The 17,989-nt window shown below is 37.2% G+C and overlaps 1 protein-coding gene across 6 annotated transcripts in view; it reads left to right on the top strand.

Moving 5' to 3' along the window:
* LCLAT1 (lysocardiolipin acyltransferase 1) overlaps positions 1–17,989 on the top strand; it is a 365,885-nt gene that overhangs the window by 220,313 nt on the left and 127,583 nt on the right. For 3 of the 6 annotated variants that reach the window (XM_023732457.1, XM_023732458.1, XM_023732462.1), the window contains 2 exons: positions 10,915–11,061; positions 16,298–16,414. In XM_023732457.1, the coding sequence (XP_023588225.1) occupies positions 10,915–11,061; positions 16,298–16,414 (264 nt within the window). Of the gene's footprint in view, positions 1–9,880; positions 9,915–9,961; positions 10,015–10,212; positions 10,335–10,914; positions 11,062–16,297; positions 16,415–17,989 lie in introns of those variants that run through there. The other 3 variants (XM_023732461.1, XM_023732460.1, XM_023732459.1) reach the window with 3 other exon arrangements.

Here is a 17,989-nt window from a genome sequence, read left to right on the forward strand (position 1 = left end):
CTTTGTCTTTTATGGTGGATTTTGTTTTAAAGTCTATTTTATCTGAGATTAGTATTGCCACTCCTGCTCTTTTTTGGTAGCTGTTTGCTTGATATATTTTTTTCCATCCTTTGATTTTTAAAAAATTTACATCTTTGTTTCTAAGGTGTCTCTTGTAGACTGCATATTGATGGATCCTGTTTTTTTGTCCATTCTGTCACTCTCCATCTCTTTATGGGTGCATTTAGGCCATTTACGTTCAGTGTAATTATTGATAGGTGTGAGTTTATTGCTGTCATTTTGTAGTGCTTTTTTTTTGTGGTGGTGACATTTTCTTTGTTCCTCTTACTCTCCTGTGCTGAATTCCTTTTGTTTGTGGGTTTTTTTTTCATTTCTTTTGTTTTTGTATGTTTTGTTTTTACTGAGACTTTATGTTTTTCTTCTTTATCTTGATGAGTAGGTTTGTTTACTCTCATTGTCGTTACCTTTAAATTTACCCTTACCTTCCTAGCTTTGGTCCAGTCTATTATTACTGGGTATCAGCTTGCCTTCTCCTCCATTCGAAGGTTCTATACCTACACCACTTATTCCCTCTTTTATTGTTCTGATGCTCTTGTCATTTACAGATGAACCTCTGTGGTTCCCTTTTATAAATCTTTTGATTGTGGATAGTTCTTGAGTTCATTTCCTAGATTGGTATCTGGCTGGTACAATCCTGTGTTCTAGATTCAGCCTATGGTCTGATGTTAATTGTTCTCAGATCAAAGGACTCCCTTTAATAAGTCTTGTAAGTTTGGTTTGGTTTTTACATAATCCCTTAATTTCTGTTTATCTGGAAATGACCTAATTTCACATCATATTTGAATGAGAGTTTTCCAGGATATATTATTCTTGGCTTGCAGTTTTTTTCTTTCAAGGTTTTATATATGTCATTCCATTGCCTTCTTGCCTGCATGGTTTCTGCCAAATAATCTGAGCTTAGTCTTATTGTTTCTCCTCTTTATGTGACTTTTCGTTTTTCTCAAGCTGCTCTCAGGATTGTTTGTCTTTAGTTTAGCGAATGTGATTATTATATGCCTTGGTGGTTTTCTTTTGGGGTCTATTCTAGATGGGGTTCGTTGAGCTTCTTGGATGGTGAGCTTTTCATCTTTCATGATATTGGGTACGTTTTCTGTCAGCAATTCTTCAATGATCCTCTCTGTGTTTTCTGTTTTCCCACCGTTCTGGAACTCCAGTCACTCACAGAGTATTGCTTTTCATTGTATCCCACATTATTCTCAGGTTTCTTCATTTTTCTTGGGTTTTTTTTTTTTTTTTTTCCTGATTTTTCCTCAAATTGAGTGGTATCCAAGTGTTTGTCCTCAATTTTGCTGATCCTGTCTTCCATCGTTTCAAACCTGCTCCTCAGCCCTTCTATAACCTTGACCATTTCTGAGATTTTGTTGTTTATCTTTTGGGTTTCTAATTGTTGTTTTCGTATGATTTCTAGTTTTGAAGTTATTTTAGCATTTTGCTCCTGTATTATTTTCTTGAATTCTTCCTTTTTTTTTTTGGTCTGTATTTTCCATGAATTTGTTTGCCTTTTCCATGAATTTGTCTATTTTTTTCTCATTTTTGTCTCCTTTTGGTTCAACTCTTGGATAATTCTGAATATTAGAGATTTGAATTCCCTATCAGGTAGTTCTAGTGTCTTTTCTTCTACCGGTAGGTCATCTGGTGTTTTATTTTGGGTGGCTACTGGAACCATCCTGTCCTGTTTTTGTATACGTTTTGAAATTGTTTGCTGTCTTCAGGACATTCAGTGGTTATTTTCCTTGTTTATTGATTGTAGATTTGTTTCTTTCGTCCTGCTTTTTTGTTTTATTTGGTTATGTCTGAGCAGGCGGGCTGTGTGTTCTTTATTGTTTGTCTGTGGGTATGATACTTTTCACCTGCTTCTCCAATGAGCAGGGTCAGTCACTCAGGTATCGTACAGCAGGGCAGGTCCAGCTGAAGGGGTGGTGCTTGGATGGGTTGTTTGTGGTACGTACTAGGGCCGACAGGGTGGGCCGGGAATCTGTGCAGGGCTGGTTCTGGTAGGCCGTGCCTGTGCTGCTTCGGGGTGTGATGTTCAGCACACGGTGCAGGTAGGCATGAAAGCGGGGAGATTGTGATGAGTGGAACTAAGATGGATATGTGAAAGAGGAGAGGAGAGAGGTACAGGAGCCAAAAACATAGACACAAACAAAATAGAGTACTAAGGGAGCTTGCTGTTGGAGTCAAGAGATGAGAGACTGGGAAATGGAGAAAAAGAAAAAGATAGAAAAAGGGTAAAAGGAAAAAAATGAATAAATAAGAATTAGAGGAAAAAAGAAAAGCCTCTTGGGTTCCCCCCAGTGTGGCTGCAAGGACTGGGGAAGTTGCTCCCAGGCCGTGAAGGTACAGCCTGGCTAGAAGGGGTAGAGGTGTCACACAGCACCAGTTATTCAGGAGACAGGAGGAGAATGTAAGTATAGAAAGATGAGAAACTGGAAATGAAGAAAGACAAAAAGGGAAAAAAAGAAGAGAAGAAAACAAAACAAAGACACACACACATAAAAGAAAAAAAGAAAAAAAATGCCCCCAGGGATGTCACTGTGTGTCTTCACAGAGTAAGGGAGTAGCTCCCAAGACACGCAGTATTGCCCAGCTAGAAGGAGCTCCCAAGCCAGGAAAAGAAAAAGAAAACAAACAAACAAGTCAAATCAGAACAAACAAACAAAAAAAGCTCTGGGGGTCCCACAAACATGGTGGCACAGGCCAAGAAGCAGTTTCACAGTTGAGCAGTGTTTCGCAGCCTTTCAGGAGAAAGCAAAGATGGCAGTCGGAGCCAGGTGGGGGATGGTGGTGAGAGGTAAAGAAGAATCGAAAGAAGCGGAAAAAAGCAACACTAGCAGCCAACAAATGGCACTCAGGAAGCCGGCCAGTGTGGGTGGGTGGAATCCAAGCGATACCAGTGTGAAGCCGGTGCTTCCCGGCCAAGAGACTGTGGCCGCAGGAAGCAGAGGAGGCCGAGTGGGGGTGAAGAAATGTGGGGGCTTGGAAAGCATTTATCGCTGGTTACCGGTTGTTCTGTCTCCTGCTGGAAACTCGATGAAGCTGCTTTCTCGTTCCCCCGTTCATCAGTCTCCGATAGGAGTCCAAGATGGCGGATCCGTGCTGCGGTAGCTGATAGGAGACCCCTGCATATATCTCTCCTCATTCTCTGTTCTTGGTTAGTTTCTTATTCCATTCTGCACTTGGCTGAGTTCGTTATCTCTTCATTTGATGCTTATGGTTTCAGGATTGATGTGTGTCTCTGTTTGACTTAGTTTTTCGGGTCTTTGCTGTGGAGGAATGGCGTGGTGCTTATGTCTGTAGCACCATGTTGCCCGGACATCTCTGTTCCTGTGATTTTATGAGGAAAATAGGAAGACAAACGTTTACACTAAAGGAAGAAAAAAAAGACTCAAAGGAAGAAAAAAAAGACTTAAAAACATGAGACACTGTCCCGCATTAACAAACCAGAAACCAAACTCAGTGCCTTCACAGTTCTGACTCACAGTGACCCTATAGAACAGAGTAGAACCGCCCGATAGGGTTTCCAAGGCTGTACATCTTTACAGAAGCCGACTGCCACATCTCTCTCCCACGGAGCAGCTAGTGGGTTAGCTGCTGAGCGCTTTAACCCTTGTGCCACCATTGCTCCTGCACCACATTAGTGATGTGCAAATGGAACCTGAGAAACCAAAGCCACAAAATAAAACTCATTTCTTCAGGGGAGAGGTCAGGGAAGCTGAGTGGCTCAGCCATTTTACCTTCCTTTCTGGGATTTCTGAAAAGAGGTATAGAATATTAGAAAAGTTTAATGGCAAAATCCCACAGATCTTGACATCATTCCCTTCCTTCAAGGGAGCACTAGGTATTCTTACTTGGAATGGAGAAATAGATTCTACCATTCAGTATTGTTCAATTTAACACATCCTTTACAAATATGAGGACAATGCAGAATTAAATATTTGAATAAAACACACACCTTTGAAGATAGTCTACCACTGAAAAAATGGAAAGACTAACTTCTTAAAAGAAACCAAAACCAAACATGTTGCCATCGAGTTCATTCAGACTCATAGCAACCCTATGGGACAGAGTAGAACTGCCCGCATAGGGCTTCCAAGGAGCATCTGGTGGATTCGAACAGCCAACTTTTTGGTTAGCAGCTGTAGCTCTTAACCACTGGGCCACCAGGGTTTCAGACTAACCTGTTAGGAATAAATAATAGTATGCGAAGAATGTAAACTAAGTGTAACTAACATTCTTAGATTCAAGTAAATATTGCAGAGAGGTTGCTTAGTGTAGCATTAATTGACTTTGGGACCAGACTGCCTGTGTTTGACACCTGTTTTTACCATTGGTATTTCTGTGAACCTCACTGTGCTTCAGTTTCCTCATCTATAAATTGGGGGTACTACTTTTACCTAATGCATAAGATTGTCTTGAGAATTAATTGAATTATTTTGTGAAAAAATGCTTAGAACCAGTACCAAGCATATAGTAAACATTTGATAAATATTATTATTATTACTCTTTACATGTTATTATTTGTTATATTTTTTATTATTTATAAAACCAGCTACTATGAAAATGAGCCACTTGTAAATCTTGAAATTTAAAAATATGATTGTCAAGTTAAGCTTAATTAGTAGAACAAACAATTGAAGATTAAATTAGTGAGTTGAATGATGGAGCCAAGGAATTTTTCTCAAACACAATGTCAGATGAGAAATAGGATAGTAGAGATCCAAAAGTTTTAACATGTACTAGAAAGGACAAAAGAAGAGGGGGAAAGTATTTTTAAATAATGGAAGAAATATTCCCAATGTTAAATAAAGTCTCACATTTTGGAAGAGTTTACCAACTGCTGAGCAGATTTAATGAAAAAAAGTTTCATACCTAGACTCATACTAGTGAAATTCCATAAAACCATGGATGAAAAGAAAAACATAAAAGTTTGCGGGAGATTGGGGTGGTGTAGGTTTTCTACAACGGAACACGGAGCATATTGCCATCAGACTTCTTAGAGCCGTATTAGATGATAGAAAAATAGCTTTGAAATTCTGAGTGGAAAATGATTTGGAACCTAAAATTCTGTTTTTACCTAAACTAACTTCCAAAGTTAAAAACAAAACAAATACATGCAAAAAATCTAACATTTTTAAAAAAAATCCTTTGAAGAAGACTAAAAGAAGGGAAGGACACGGGATACAAGAAACATGGATAAGCAAAGAAACCAGCAAACTTAAAGTCAGGTGTAAATAGCTAAAAATGTTTCTGTGAAGCTTAAGAAATGTGTTAGATAATAATAATAGCAGTTTGGAACTATAGATGATTTCCACAAATCTAGGAACGGAGCAAGAGGAAAGCGTGCATTTTTGGGAGGAGGATCGTTTATTGTCAAGTCAATGTGGATAGATTTATTTAAGTTTAAATATGTTTGTCAAAAATGGAAGGTGAAAAAACTTAAGGGTGACCACTAAAAGAACAAAATGGGGTATACGATTTCCAAACCCCTGGAGTAGGGGTTGGCAGACTTTTTTTTATAAAGGACCAGATTGTAAACATTTCAGACTTTTCTGGCCATGCAGTCTCTGTTGTAGCTACTTCACTGGGCCACAGTAGCATGGAAGTATCCATAGACAATACATAAATGAGTGTGGCTGAGTTCCAATAAAGCTTTATTTATGCACAGTGAGATTTAAATTTCATGTAGTTTTCACGCATCATGCAATACTATTCTTTTTTAACTTTTGGCCATACAAAAACAGGCAGTAGTGCTGACCCTGGCACTAGGGAATAAGGGTGTGAGGGAGCAAAGAACTTCTTTGTGATGTGCCTATTCAAATTAGCATATGAAAAGCTGCTCAACATAAGTCATAGGGGAAATGCACATTAAAACTACTACACAAATTAAAACTATCAAAATGGCTTAAATTAAAAGGACTCCTAAGACCAAGTGCTGGTGAGGATGTGGATAGAACAATTGGAACTGTTACCTATTGCTGGTAGGAGTGTCAACTGGTACAATCACTGAAAAACTGGCACTGTCTACTGAAGCTGAATATACATAAGCTGAATATACATACGATTTAGGAGTTCTACTCCTGGATATTTACTCAACAGAATTGAGCGCTTATGTTCAACAAAAGACAGATACAAGAATACTCATGTTTTATTCCTAATGGCCTAGAAATCTCCGTCAAGAGTATAAATAAATTGTGGCATATTCATACAGTTGACCACTACACAACAGTGCAGAGAAGAAAATACTGTTACACACAACAGCATGCATGACAAAATAATATTCAAAAGGAGCCAAAGACAAAAGTACCTACTGTGTGATCCATTTATATGATTTATGTTGATAAAGGTCAGAACAATGGTTTCCTTTTGGATGTAGGGAGTACTGACTACGAGGAGGGCCCACGAGAGCATTTTGGGATACTGGAAATGTTCTATACAGGCATACCTTGTCTTATTGCATTCACAGATATTGCGACTTTTACAAATTGAAGGTTTGTGACAACTCTGCGTCGAGCAAGTCTGTTGGCGCCATTTTTACAACAGCATGTGCTCACTTCATGTCTCTGTGTCACATTCTGGTAATTCTCACAATATTTCAAACTTTCTTATTATATCTGTTAACGGTGATCTGTGATCAGTGATCTTTGATGTTACTGTTGTAACTGTTTTGGGGCACCATGAACCACACCCATATAAGATGGCAAACTTAATCGGTAAATGTTGTGTCTTCTGACTGCTCCACCTATCGGACTTTCCCCCGTCTCTCTCCCTCTCCTCAGGCCTCTCTATCCCTTGAGACACCACGATATTGAAATTAGGCCAATTAATAACCCTACAATGCCCTCTAAGTGTTCAGTTGAAAAGAAGAGTCACACATCTCTCACTTTAAATCAAAAGCCAAGACAGGCCAAAAGTGAGGCCTCTTGCGCCAGTTAGCCAAGTTGTGAATGCAAAGGAAAAGTTCTTGAAAGAAATTAAAAGTGCTACTCCAGTGAACACATGAATGATAAGAAAGTGAAACAGCTTTATTGCTGAGATGGAGAAAGTTTTAGTCATCTGGATAGAAGATCAAACCAGCCACAACATTCTCTTAAGCCAAAGCCTAATCCAGCTTTCACATGCATATGATGCGATTGAAAATACCATGGCTTGGGTCAGGCACACCGTAGTCCCCAAAGTAACATCTTTGCTTTTCAACACTTTAAAGAGGTGTTTTGCAGCAGATTTGGTCAATGCAATATGACATTTGATTTCTTGAGTGCTGCTTCCATGCGTGTTGATTGTGGATCCAAGTAAAGTGAACTCCTTGACAACAGCTTCATTATTTTCTCCATTCATTGTGATGTTGCTTATTGGTCCATTTGTGAGGATTTTTGTTTTCTTTATGTTGAAGTGTAATCCATACTGAAAGCTGTAGCCTTTAATCTTCATCAGTAAGTGCTTCAAGTCCTCTTCACTTTCAGCAAGCAAGGTTATGTCATCTGTGTAACGCAGGTTGCTAATGAGTCTTCCGCCAGTCTTGATACAATGTTCTTCTTCATATAGTCCATCTTCTTGGATTAATCGCTCAGCATACAGATTGAGTAAGTATTGTGAAAGGATACAGCCCTGTCACACACCTTTTCTAATTTTTAAACCACTCAGTATCCCCTTGTTCTGTTCAAACGACTGCCTCTTCCTCTATGTACAGTTTCTACGTGAACATAATTAAGTGTTCTGAAATTCCCATTCTTCCCAATGTTATCCACGACTTGTTATGATCCACACAGTTGAATGCCTTTAGGTAGTCAGTGAAACACAGGTAAACCTCTTTCTGGTATTCTCTCCTTTCAGCCAGGATCCATCTGACATCAGCAGTGATATCCCTTATTCCATGTCCTCTCCTGAATCCATCTTGAATTTCTGGCAATTCCCTGTGTATGTACTGCTGCAACCACTTTTGAATCATCTTCAGCAAAATTTTACTTGCTTCTGATACTAATGTTATTGTTTGATAATTTCTGCATTCTGTTGGATCACCTTTCTTTGGAACGGGCACAGATATGGATCTCTTCTAGTCAGTTGGCCAGGTAGCTGTCTTCCACATTTCCTGGCGTAGATGAATGAGTGCTGCCAGCGTCATATCCATTTGTTGAAACATCTCAGTTGGTATTCCGTCAATTCCTGGAGCCTTGTTTTTTGCCAATGCCTTCAGTGCAGCTTGGACTTCTTCCTTCGGTACAATCGGTTCTGGTACCTCCTGAAATGATAATAGCTCTTATTTATTGAACACTGTGTTAAATCCTGTTACATTATTTACTTCTTGCCACAACCCTTATGGGGTAAATACTATTACAACATTATGCTTATTTCATATTTGGGGGCAATGAGGAACAAGGGTTTTGGGCCGAACAGCTGGTATGTGGTTACAGCTATGATTCTAACTCAGACAATCTCATCCAGAGCCACAGTGCCTTCGTGTACTGTACTGTGGGCCTGAATGTCCTCAGGTGAAGGAAAGATATGTGGGAAGACACACGTTTGGGTTCAAGTCCAGTGTTGGTGATATGGCTGATGATATAGTTGATAAGTAGTAATTGGATGAATATTGGCAAGACCTATACTAAAGAGGATTTTTTGGTACCTGCTCATTTAAATGTGTAGAATATAGTATTATAGTTTTTAATTGACTCAAAGCAAAGGAAGTCCTGCAATTTTTTGTTTTAAATCATAAACAAATGGTTTTATAATTACTCAGTATATTCTTAGAGTAGTACCGTATTTACTAAATGATGATAGCTATTTTTATTTGTGTTTTTTGCAAAGAACCACCACTTGTCCTTGCTAGCTGAAATAATGAAAGTGTGTTATAAAGATACACATGGCAGTAAGGGAGATGGACTTTTTTGGATATCCAAAAAGTAGATCCATAGGCAGGCCACAATTTGTGGATTCTAAAACTGGCTTTTGTTCTGAATTAAAATCAGCTTTAGGCACCTCAGCAGCAAGAGTTTGTAGATCATCATCACAGGATGCTATCTTTAAATTGCCTAAGCTGCTCCTGTCTCCGTATCTGCTTTTTATCCATCCTTTTGACTTTATAATATCAATTATTTGGTCAGATTTCTGAGGGAGAACATTTGGTTGGCGTAGATAATTACTAAGTTTGGGCCAAGGTTTCCATGCTTCATAGGCTGTTGTACAAACAGTGAATTGGCTACCTTAAGCCAAGTACGTCCCACAGTAGTTATAGTCATTTGCATCCAGGGAGGCATGCATGGTGATGTAAAACATGTCTGTCTTGAGCTACCTCTTCAGCAGTAGGGTTAATTTTCCCTGAAGACAACAAATATGTCCAAAGTGTACGCTCTGATTAATGTATTCAATAGCCATTGCATCTTTTCCCTTTTAAATAAAACCTAAAGAAGTGGCTGTCATTGAAAATAGCAGTTGCATTTAGAGATTGATTAGTACAGAAAAGGTAATATTAAAGAGATAGCTTATGTACAGGGGTGGATTAACAAATAAGGAAAGCACAATGCTTACCTTTCCTACCAGATCATCTGTAGTGAGTAATTTCACATATTTTTACCACATCAAACATTCTGCGTCTAGATATGGCTGGTATCTGTCTCTCTTCCCACCCCACAGCACCTTTCTACAGAATCAAAACCTCTTTTCAAATTTACAATCCCTGGCAATGGCAGATGACCCAATAAGCAAGGTGCCTTAGTTATCTAGTGCTGCTGTAACAGAAATACCCTAAGTGGATGGCTTTAACAAACAGAAATTTATTCTCTCACAGTTTAGGAGCCTAGAAGTCTGAATTCAGGGTGCCAACTCCAGGGGAAGGCTTTCTCTCTCTGTCAGCTCTGGGGGTAAGTCCTGGTCATCAATCTTCCCCAGTGGAGGAGCTTCTCAGCGCAGGGACCCCGGATCCAAAGGATGTACTCCGCTCTTGCTGCTTCTTTCTTTGTGGTAGGAAGTCTCTTCTCTCTGCTCACTTCTCTTTCCTTTTATCTCTTGCAAGATAAAAGATGATACAGGCCACACCCCAGGGAAACTCCTCTTACGTGGGATCAGGGCTGTGACCTGAGTAAGGGTGTTGCATCCCACCCTAATCTTCTTTAACATAACCTAATCTTGCCTCATTAACCACAGACAGAGATTAGGATTTACAACACATAGGAAAGTTACATCAGATCACAAATTGGAGAGCAACCACACAATACTGGGAATCATGGCGTAACCAAGTTGATACACATTTTTGGGGAACACCATTCAATTCATAATACAAGGTAAGCACGGGATTAGTTGTGCTTAGTTACTAATCTGTAGTAAATAATTTCATGTGTTAAACTTCACTGCAGACTGGTAAGTAGGCACAAATAAGCCCATGTTTTCCTTGCTTATTGGATAATCCGCCCCTGCTTACATATATGAGTTGATAACGAACCTTTGCTTACCAACCTGACAGTAAACCTGACAACACATAACTCTTATGTGTCGTATAAGTATCTTAGTTAAAGCGTCTGTTTAGTTAGGATTTTTTAAATCTTGGATGAGTTACTGAGAAATATTAGGGATTGTTTTTGCCTTGATGTTTTAAGAAATAGGTTTGACTTGAAAAGAGCTTTTAGAGATTTTTGTAAACCCCAGGATTTACCAAATCCTTTTAAGAATATTCTCTGGTATATGTGTCATTTGACTCAAATTCAGTGCTGAATTTAAGGTCTATCATGAGATGCTTATTATGATAATTTGTAATAAAATGATAATAATTTTTAGTAAAACCAAAAGAAGTGAAGTACTGTATTCAGTAATATATTGATATTGGCAGGTAAAATTGTTTTTAAATACTTGTTAAATTGATCCTAGGTTGGGCTATGCAGGCTGCTGCCTATATCTTCATTCATAGGAAATGGAAGGATGACAAAAGCCATTTTGAAGACATGATTAATTATTTTTGTCATATTCGTGAACCTCTTCAACTCCTCATATTCCCAGAAGGGACTGATCTCACAGGTAAGGTGCTTGGGTTTGGATCACCAAATTTTAAAACATGAAGAAACTGAAAAGTAATCTAGTCTAAATTTATTCCTCAGATGAAGTAACTCAACACCAACAAGATTAATGATCCACCCTGAAGTCCCTTGGTTAATCAGTAACACACAGAGAACCCAGAACTTCTTGGTTCCCAGCCCATTGAATTTATAATGGGAAACCTCAGGAGGCCATTATTATTCATACTCATCATCACAGAGTTCCATATTTTAATAATACTCTGACTGAATATGGGGAGGAACTTGGACAGGAAGCATTCTGTAGAATCTTTGGACTTGAAAAAGCAAAGTTTTAAAACCTTTAGTACCCTGATTACTTCAAGAAAGATCCAGTGGGATTTGAAAAGGATCCAGTAGTTGAAGGTTTGCTATATAAGGGAAGACACACTGAAACAGAACAGAACTGAAACATAAAAAATCACAAATGGTATGGAGAGGTAGAATGCAAGGTTGTCTTCCATATCCTCAGTACTACACTAAGAGGGGCAACCTTTAATGCTTAACAGAGGAGAACATACAAATGAAAATATTAATTCATACTGTGTACATAGTAATTTATGGAACCCATTACCCCAAAAGAAAGTTCAAGGTGAAAAATGCAAAGTATACAAATATTTAATAAATGAGCCCTAAGAGGTTGATAAGGGAAATTAAGGTATTTGGGGAAACATTTACCATTGATACCAAAGAGGAGATCTCTGACTCATCTATTGCAGACAGAGCTAAGCTAAATGGACTGTGGCAATTTTTATGTACTAGGCAAGTCTCTAAAGATATATACTTACTATATAGTATGTGTTTGATTTTTAAAGTTAAAATTTTAAGAATAGTTGGACAAAGAGTATTATACCGAGATTAATATCTGCCACATATTGATTAAGCTTGAAAATACATAATTTCAAGTTGATGGATTCCCAGAGCTAAACTATCATTAGGAAATTGTAATGTAAAAACAGACAGCATTCTTATGCACCCCCAAACACTTTCCAGGATGAAGACAGTAGGCTTGAAGCCAGAGGACCATAGACTCATGGGAACATCTTTGTCAATTGGCATAACATAGTACATAAAAACAATGTTGTACATCCTACTTTCGTGAGTAGTGTCTGGGGTCTTAAAAGCTTGTGAGCAGCCATCTAAGGTGCAACTAGTGGTCTCCTCCCATCCAGAGTAAAGGAGAGTGAAGTAGACCAAAGACCCAATGGAGCAATTAGTCCAAAGGACTAACAGACCACATGCACCACAGTCTACCCGACTCCAGGCCAGAAGAACTAGATGGTGCCCAGCTACCACTACCGACTGGTCTGACTGGGATCACAATAGAGGGTTCTGGACAGAGCAGGAGAAAAATGTAGAATAAAAAAATCATAAAAAAAAGACCAGACTTACTGGCCTGATAGAGTCTAGAGGAACCCCTGAGACTATGGCCCCAAGACACCTCTCTGACATGGAACTGCAGCCATTCCTGGAAACCATCTTCCAGCCAAGCAATAGACAGGCCTATAAAATAGACAATAACGTTCGAAAGAACGTGCTCCTCGGAACAATCATATGAGACCAAAAGGGAACATTTGCCCAAAAGTAAAGGTGAGAACGCAGGAAGGGGTAGGAAAACCAGATGAAAGGAAACGGGGAACCAGGGCAGAAATAGTGTTGACACAGTCTGGGAATTGCAACCAATGTCATGAAACACTTTGTGTACAATTTGTTGAATGGGAAACAATAAATTTGCTCAGCAAACAAATCTGCTCTGTAAACTTTCACCTAAAACACAATAAAATATTTTTTTTTAAACAAAGCAGACAGCAGTATTTAAATTTTATAATACTTAAAATGTATAATCGTTAAGTTTAGATGTTGAATATCAGCTAATTTAGGGTACAGAAAGCCATTTACTGAAATGATAGACTGATTTCATATTGGAATACCAAAATGCACATTAAGGAAAGGCAACTTTAGAAGTTGGTAGTAATTAAAAGCTAAAGGGGAAAAAAAAAAAAAGCTCATGGGCTGCTGGTCCTCTGGTACATTAATGTTAACATGTTCATACCTTAGACCTTCAGAGTCTCTAAAATGTATTTTAAAACTTTTTCATTGTATTTTTTTTTCCTCAGGTTTCTCTTTTAGGTGATAAATTTAACATCTGTTTTCATATTTTTTTGAGTCCAGAGTACTCACCATTACATAATATAGTTGAATATTTTTTAAGTTAAAATTATATTTGCATTTTAAAACTAACTTTCAAAAGCCATACTGTTTGCCAAATAGAATGATTCTGAAGCTTAAAAAAAAATTTCTTTTTACAGGATTATATAGAGTTTTATTGATTAGGGGTGAAATTTTTGTTTTTGTTTTTTTTTTAAGTAGGCTAGCAAAATATCTTCAGTTTTGAAAAAGTGTATTAATTTAAAGGTGTTTTAGTTACCACAGTTACCTTTAAAATGCAGATTTTTAATCCCAAGGAGAATGTTTTATAATCCACTTTAAATTCTAAATTCAGCTTGCCTGCACGTTTTTGAACTAGTGCATTTTAATGTAACTTTACATATATTCTATCTTCACATATTATTGTTGGTTATAATTTTTTTCTTGCTTATGGAAGGAGCCCTGGTGGCGCAGTGGTTGAAGCAATTGACTGCTAACCAAAAGGTCGGCAGTTCGAAACCACCAGTGGCTCCAAGGGAGAAAGGTGTGGCAGTCTGCTTCTGTAAAGATTACAGCCTTGGAAACCCTGTGGTGTCACTATGAGTCAGAATCGACTCAATGGCACTGGTTTTGGAAATAATATATGTTAATTTTGAGAAATGTAGACTGGAGCACAAATATTGCTATAACCCCACTGCCCATAAATAAACACTATTCTAATTTTGGTCCGTTGCTCTTGGTCTTTTTTTTTTTAATTGTTGTAAAAATAGAAAGCAACATTTGCCAATTTGAAGTTTTTCATGTGTACAGTTCAATAAAACCAGTTGCATCAATCAAGTTGTGCCACTATCACCTATTTCTGTTGCCAGATTTTCCATCCCCATAATCTTCTGGTCATTTTCACACACAGACATCTATGTACATATATGTACACACATACATATATAATTTTAAACAAAATTGGAAAATTAGGATTACACTTTTCTTTGTACTTTTTCCCACTTATTGTGAGCATTCTCTCACATCATTATTTGTTGAAAATGTGTGTTTTAAAGGTTGAATAGTTTTATATTAGTCTACCATAATTTTGAGTTCCATTTCGGTCACTTGGAAAGAAAAACTGTTTCCAAGTTTTTACATTTATAATATTATACACAGTTAAACACCCTTGTACTTCTTTATTTAAAAGATACATGAATGCCTGGAGCTTAAGCTTATGTTATATTAGGAAAGATAGATAATAAACTAATAAGTGGTAAAATATATCAGGTAGTCATAAGAAGAAAATTAAAGCAGTTAAGGAAATAGAGAATAATATCAGAAAAGGAGTAGGAGTGCTATTTTATATAAAGTGCTTAGGGCAAGCCTCTCTATTAAGTTTTTATTTAAGTAGGGAACAAATGAACAAAGCAGACAAACCATGCAGAAATCTGGGCAAAGGGCATCCTGGGTAAAGGGAAGAGCAACTGCACTGACCCCGCCGTGGTGGTGGCGGCATGCCTGACTTGTTTGGGAGCAGCACAGTGGTTTGTAGTCGCATTGAGGTGAAGGAGTGCTGGAGTTGGGGTGTTATAGGGAGTAAGCTGACAAGAGGAAGTTATGATCAGAAAGTGGGATGCTAGTACAGTTATTAATATTAGCAGAGTCTCGGGTGGGTAGATGAAGTGGGGATGGATGGAAAAATCTGTATCTAATTATTCTGTATCTCTGATTACTTCTGTCTTCCCCCATTGTGGCTGTACTTTTTAGAACTACTTATACTTGTATGCACATTCTACAACAGAGTTCAATTTTGTCTTCAGAATCCCCAAAGTCATTATAAACTAGAAGATCAAACTGAAGAGTATTTAGTTACTACTCATCTTTGTGGTGTCCCTGGGATTCCTAATACCTATTTAAGGTCCTTTCAGCTATCTATAAAATATGATTTTGTAGTTCCATGCCTAGAATATTCTCAAATGAATAGGAGAGGGGCTTCTTATTTATTATATTTAGGGCCTTTACTTTTGACTTGCTGGGGATCTGTGGGTATTTTCAATTCTTTGATTGAGTTTCTTCAATTATAAAATGATGTAGCACCTTCTGTAAGAGTGTCCTTTGAATTATTTTCGTGTGGATTTTTTTTTTTTTTTTTTTTTTTTGAGATTTTGAGTACTCAGTAAATTTACTCCTAGGAAAATTATGTTTAATATAGGTATTTTTCTTATGACTTGGAATAGTCTATAAATTTTAGGATGCAACTGAGGATTGCAGGTTCTAACATCTGCTGACATCAGGAGCTATTTCATGATCTCCAACAGCTGAGGCCAAATAATTTCTGAACACTTTACTTTTTCCAAATGTATTTGCTGAGTAATGAGTTTGGTTCTTCTTGGAACTTGTAAAGTTACCTCATGGAATGGAAAAAGAAGTTTTTGCCAACAATTGGAATATATACTTGACTCTTTAACTATATTCAGCCAAACCATGTTCAGATGTTTGTACATGATGTGCTAATCGTGTTCCCATTCTGTTGTGGAGTGGTTTTGGTTAGTAATATTAGCGTGTTCTGTGCCTGAGCAAGGCTGATATTTCACTTTGCATTGAAGGCCTAAATTATTGGGTTAAAAAAAAAGTTAATCTGATACATTTGGCAAATTGCTGATAATTTATTTTGGATATCTAATTTTTATGTTTTATTAGCATTTTAGTTTTATTTTTTAGCATTACACAATAAAAATTGAAAAAACTATTTTATGAAAATCTTATTAGTATTTTATTTGCATTTCAGTTTTCATTGTATATTGACTGTTTTATGAAATCATTTAAAGAATTTAAAGATTTGAATATGAATTTCAGGATGCTGTTATTAATAATTTTCAAAGATTCTAATGAGTAGATAACTCAAGGATCTTTGTAAAGGGCTGACTGAAATGTTTGTGTCTTCTCTTTTGACTCTGTACTGCATTCGGTAATTACAGAACAGTCAACTGCCATTTTTATCAAAGAAATTTTGTACTTACCCCCTTATTTCATTTATTTTATGGCTTCTGATGGTCTGTTGTTTTGTTTAGAAAACAGCAAGGCTCGAAGTAATGATTTTGCTGAACAGAATGGACTTCAGAAATATGAATATGTCCTACACCCAAGAACTACAGGCTTTACTTTTGTAGTAGACCGTCTAAGAGAAGGTAAACATCCATCTCAAAATGTATTTTTTTATATGTGGCAAAAATAGCTAACGTTTACATATAGCCCTTTAAAATTTATAAAGCACTTTTTCATACTTTATCTCAAGAGATAAGATATGTTTAACTATATTTTTATACTAGTTGAGCACACGCACTAAAATGTTTCACTGTGTATTTAGAAATATAGGTGATATCTTTGTTAAAAACATTTTTTCCTCTTTTTTGGAACAGACAAAAAATAATACATGCAATTAGACTATAATGTCATTTTTAATTGTTTCTTAAGGCAACAAAACTGTCTTGAAAGTATACTGTCGTTTTATACTCAGTATATATGGCTCTTAGGATTTGGGAATATATCATTCTTTCACTATCTTAGATTAATAGTTCTTTATAGCTTCAAAAATATTTTTACATTCATTATTCTGTTCACTCCACCATATGACATTAGTTAGTGGGAAGACAAGTACTGCTGTCTCCATTTTACAGGCAAACAGAAGTGGCATCCACAGGTCACAGTAGTCAGGTATACAACCTCATTCTTCTGCTTCCTCGTGTGTGGCTCATAATACTATGTCATACTTCCTCTCCTCTTTGTGTGTATTGAAGGGTATATGAGGACAAGATGATCCATTGAAGATACTGCATCCATTTAAATGTTTAAGTCTTGATTTTTTTGTGTGTAAAAAACCAGTTGTCTAAGAGTAATGAAGACTTACTGTGTTAAAGTAAAGCAAGGAGATTTACTGAAGGTTCAGTAAAAGTCCAGACTGGGGAAAACGTCTGATTTAACAGTGAACAAACAGTTCTAAAATGGCAAAGCTACAGAGACCTTTTAAAGGGTGAAAACAAAAAAATTTGAGATGTACTATTTTGATTGGACATTACAGACTTAGAGTAACACAAAACGGATTACTGAAAGTGGGGGCTGGGGGGTTTACAGGACATTTCTGTCTTAGAAACAGCCTGCTTAAGTGAAATTTTTCTTGTCAGCAGTTGCCTAGGAGACCTAGATAAGAGTCAACATCAAGGCTTCTTCCTGAGACATTGTTTAAGGAAGGGTCTTGATAGCTCCTGTGAAGCAGTTTATTGTCTCAGCTTAACCACATAGAAAAGAAGACTTTCTTTAGTTTGCATTTAGTGGTAGGCCTTAAAGAATAAGTCAGGGGTTTGCCTATATTAAAAAAAAGGCAAAATGAAGTAGGGTTCTAGATCTAAAGCAGCTATTTTTACTTTAGTCAAGTGCCTCAGTTTACTTGCTCTTACTCATTCCCTCCTTTTGATCAAAGATATCTGTGAACATCCTTTGATCACTTTTTGAATGAATGTTTCTTCTGCGTGGACTTGACGGTTTGTGTTTTTCTTTCAGTGGCTGTTTGTTTAGTGAGCTTTTACATTGTCGTTTTTAAGTGGCTGTTGGTTATGACAGATCTTTGCACTACTTGGTTACTTTTCAGTAGTCGGCTATCACTGGACCTCTTCACCATGCTATAGCTTGACATTCAACTTCTGTGATCTTGTCGAGGTGGGTTAGTAAAGAACAAGGTCACATTAGAGGAGCAACTTGACTATTTC

The sequence above is a fragment of the Trichechus manatus genome, unplaced genomic scaffold (assembly GCF_000243295.1).
Source record: "Trichechus manatus latirostris isolate Lorelei unplaced genomic scaffold, TriManLat1.0 scaffold00052, whole genome shotgun sequence".
NCBI classification, from domain to species: domain Eukaryota; kingdom Metazoa; phylum Chordata; class Mammalia; order Sirenia; family Trichechidae; genus Trichechus; species Trichechus manatus.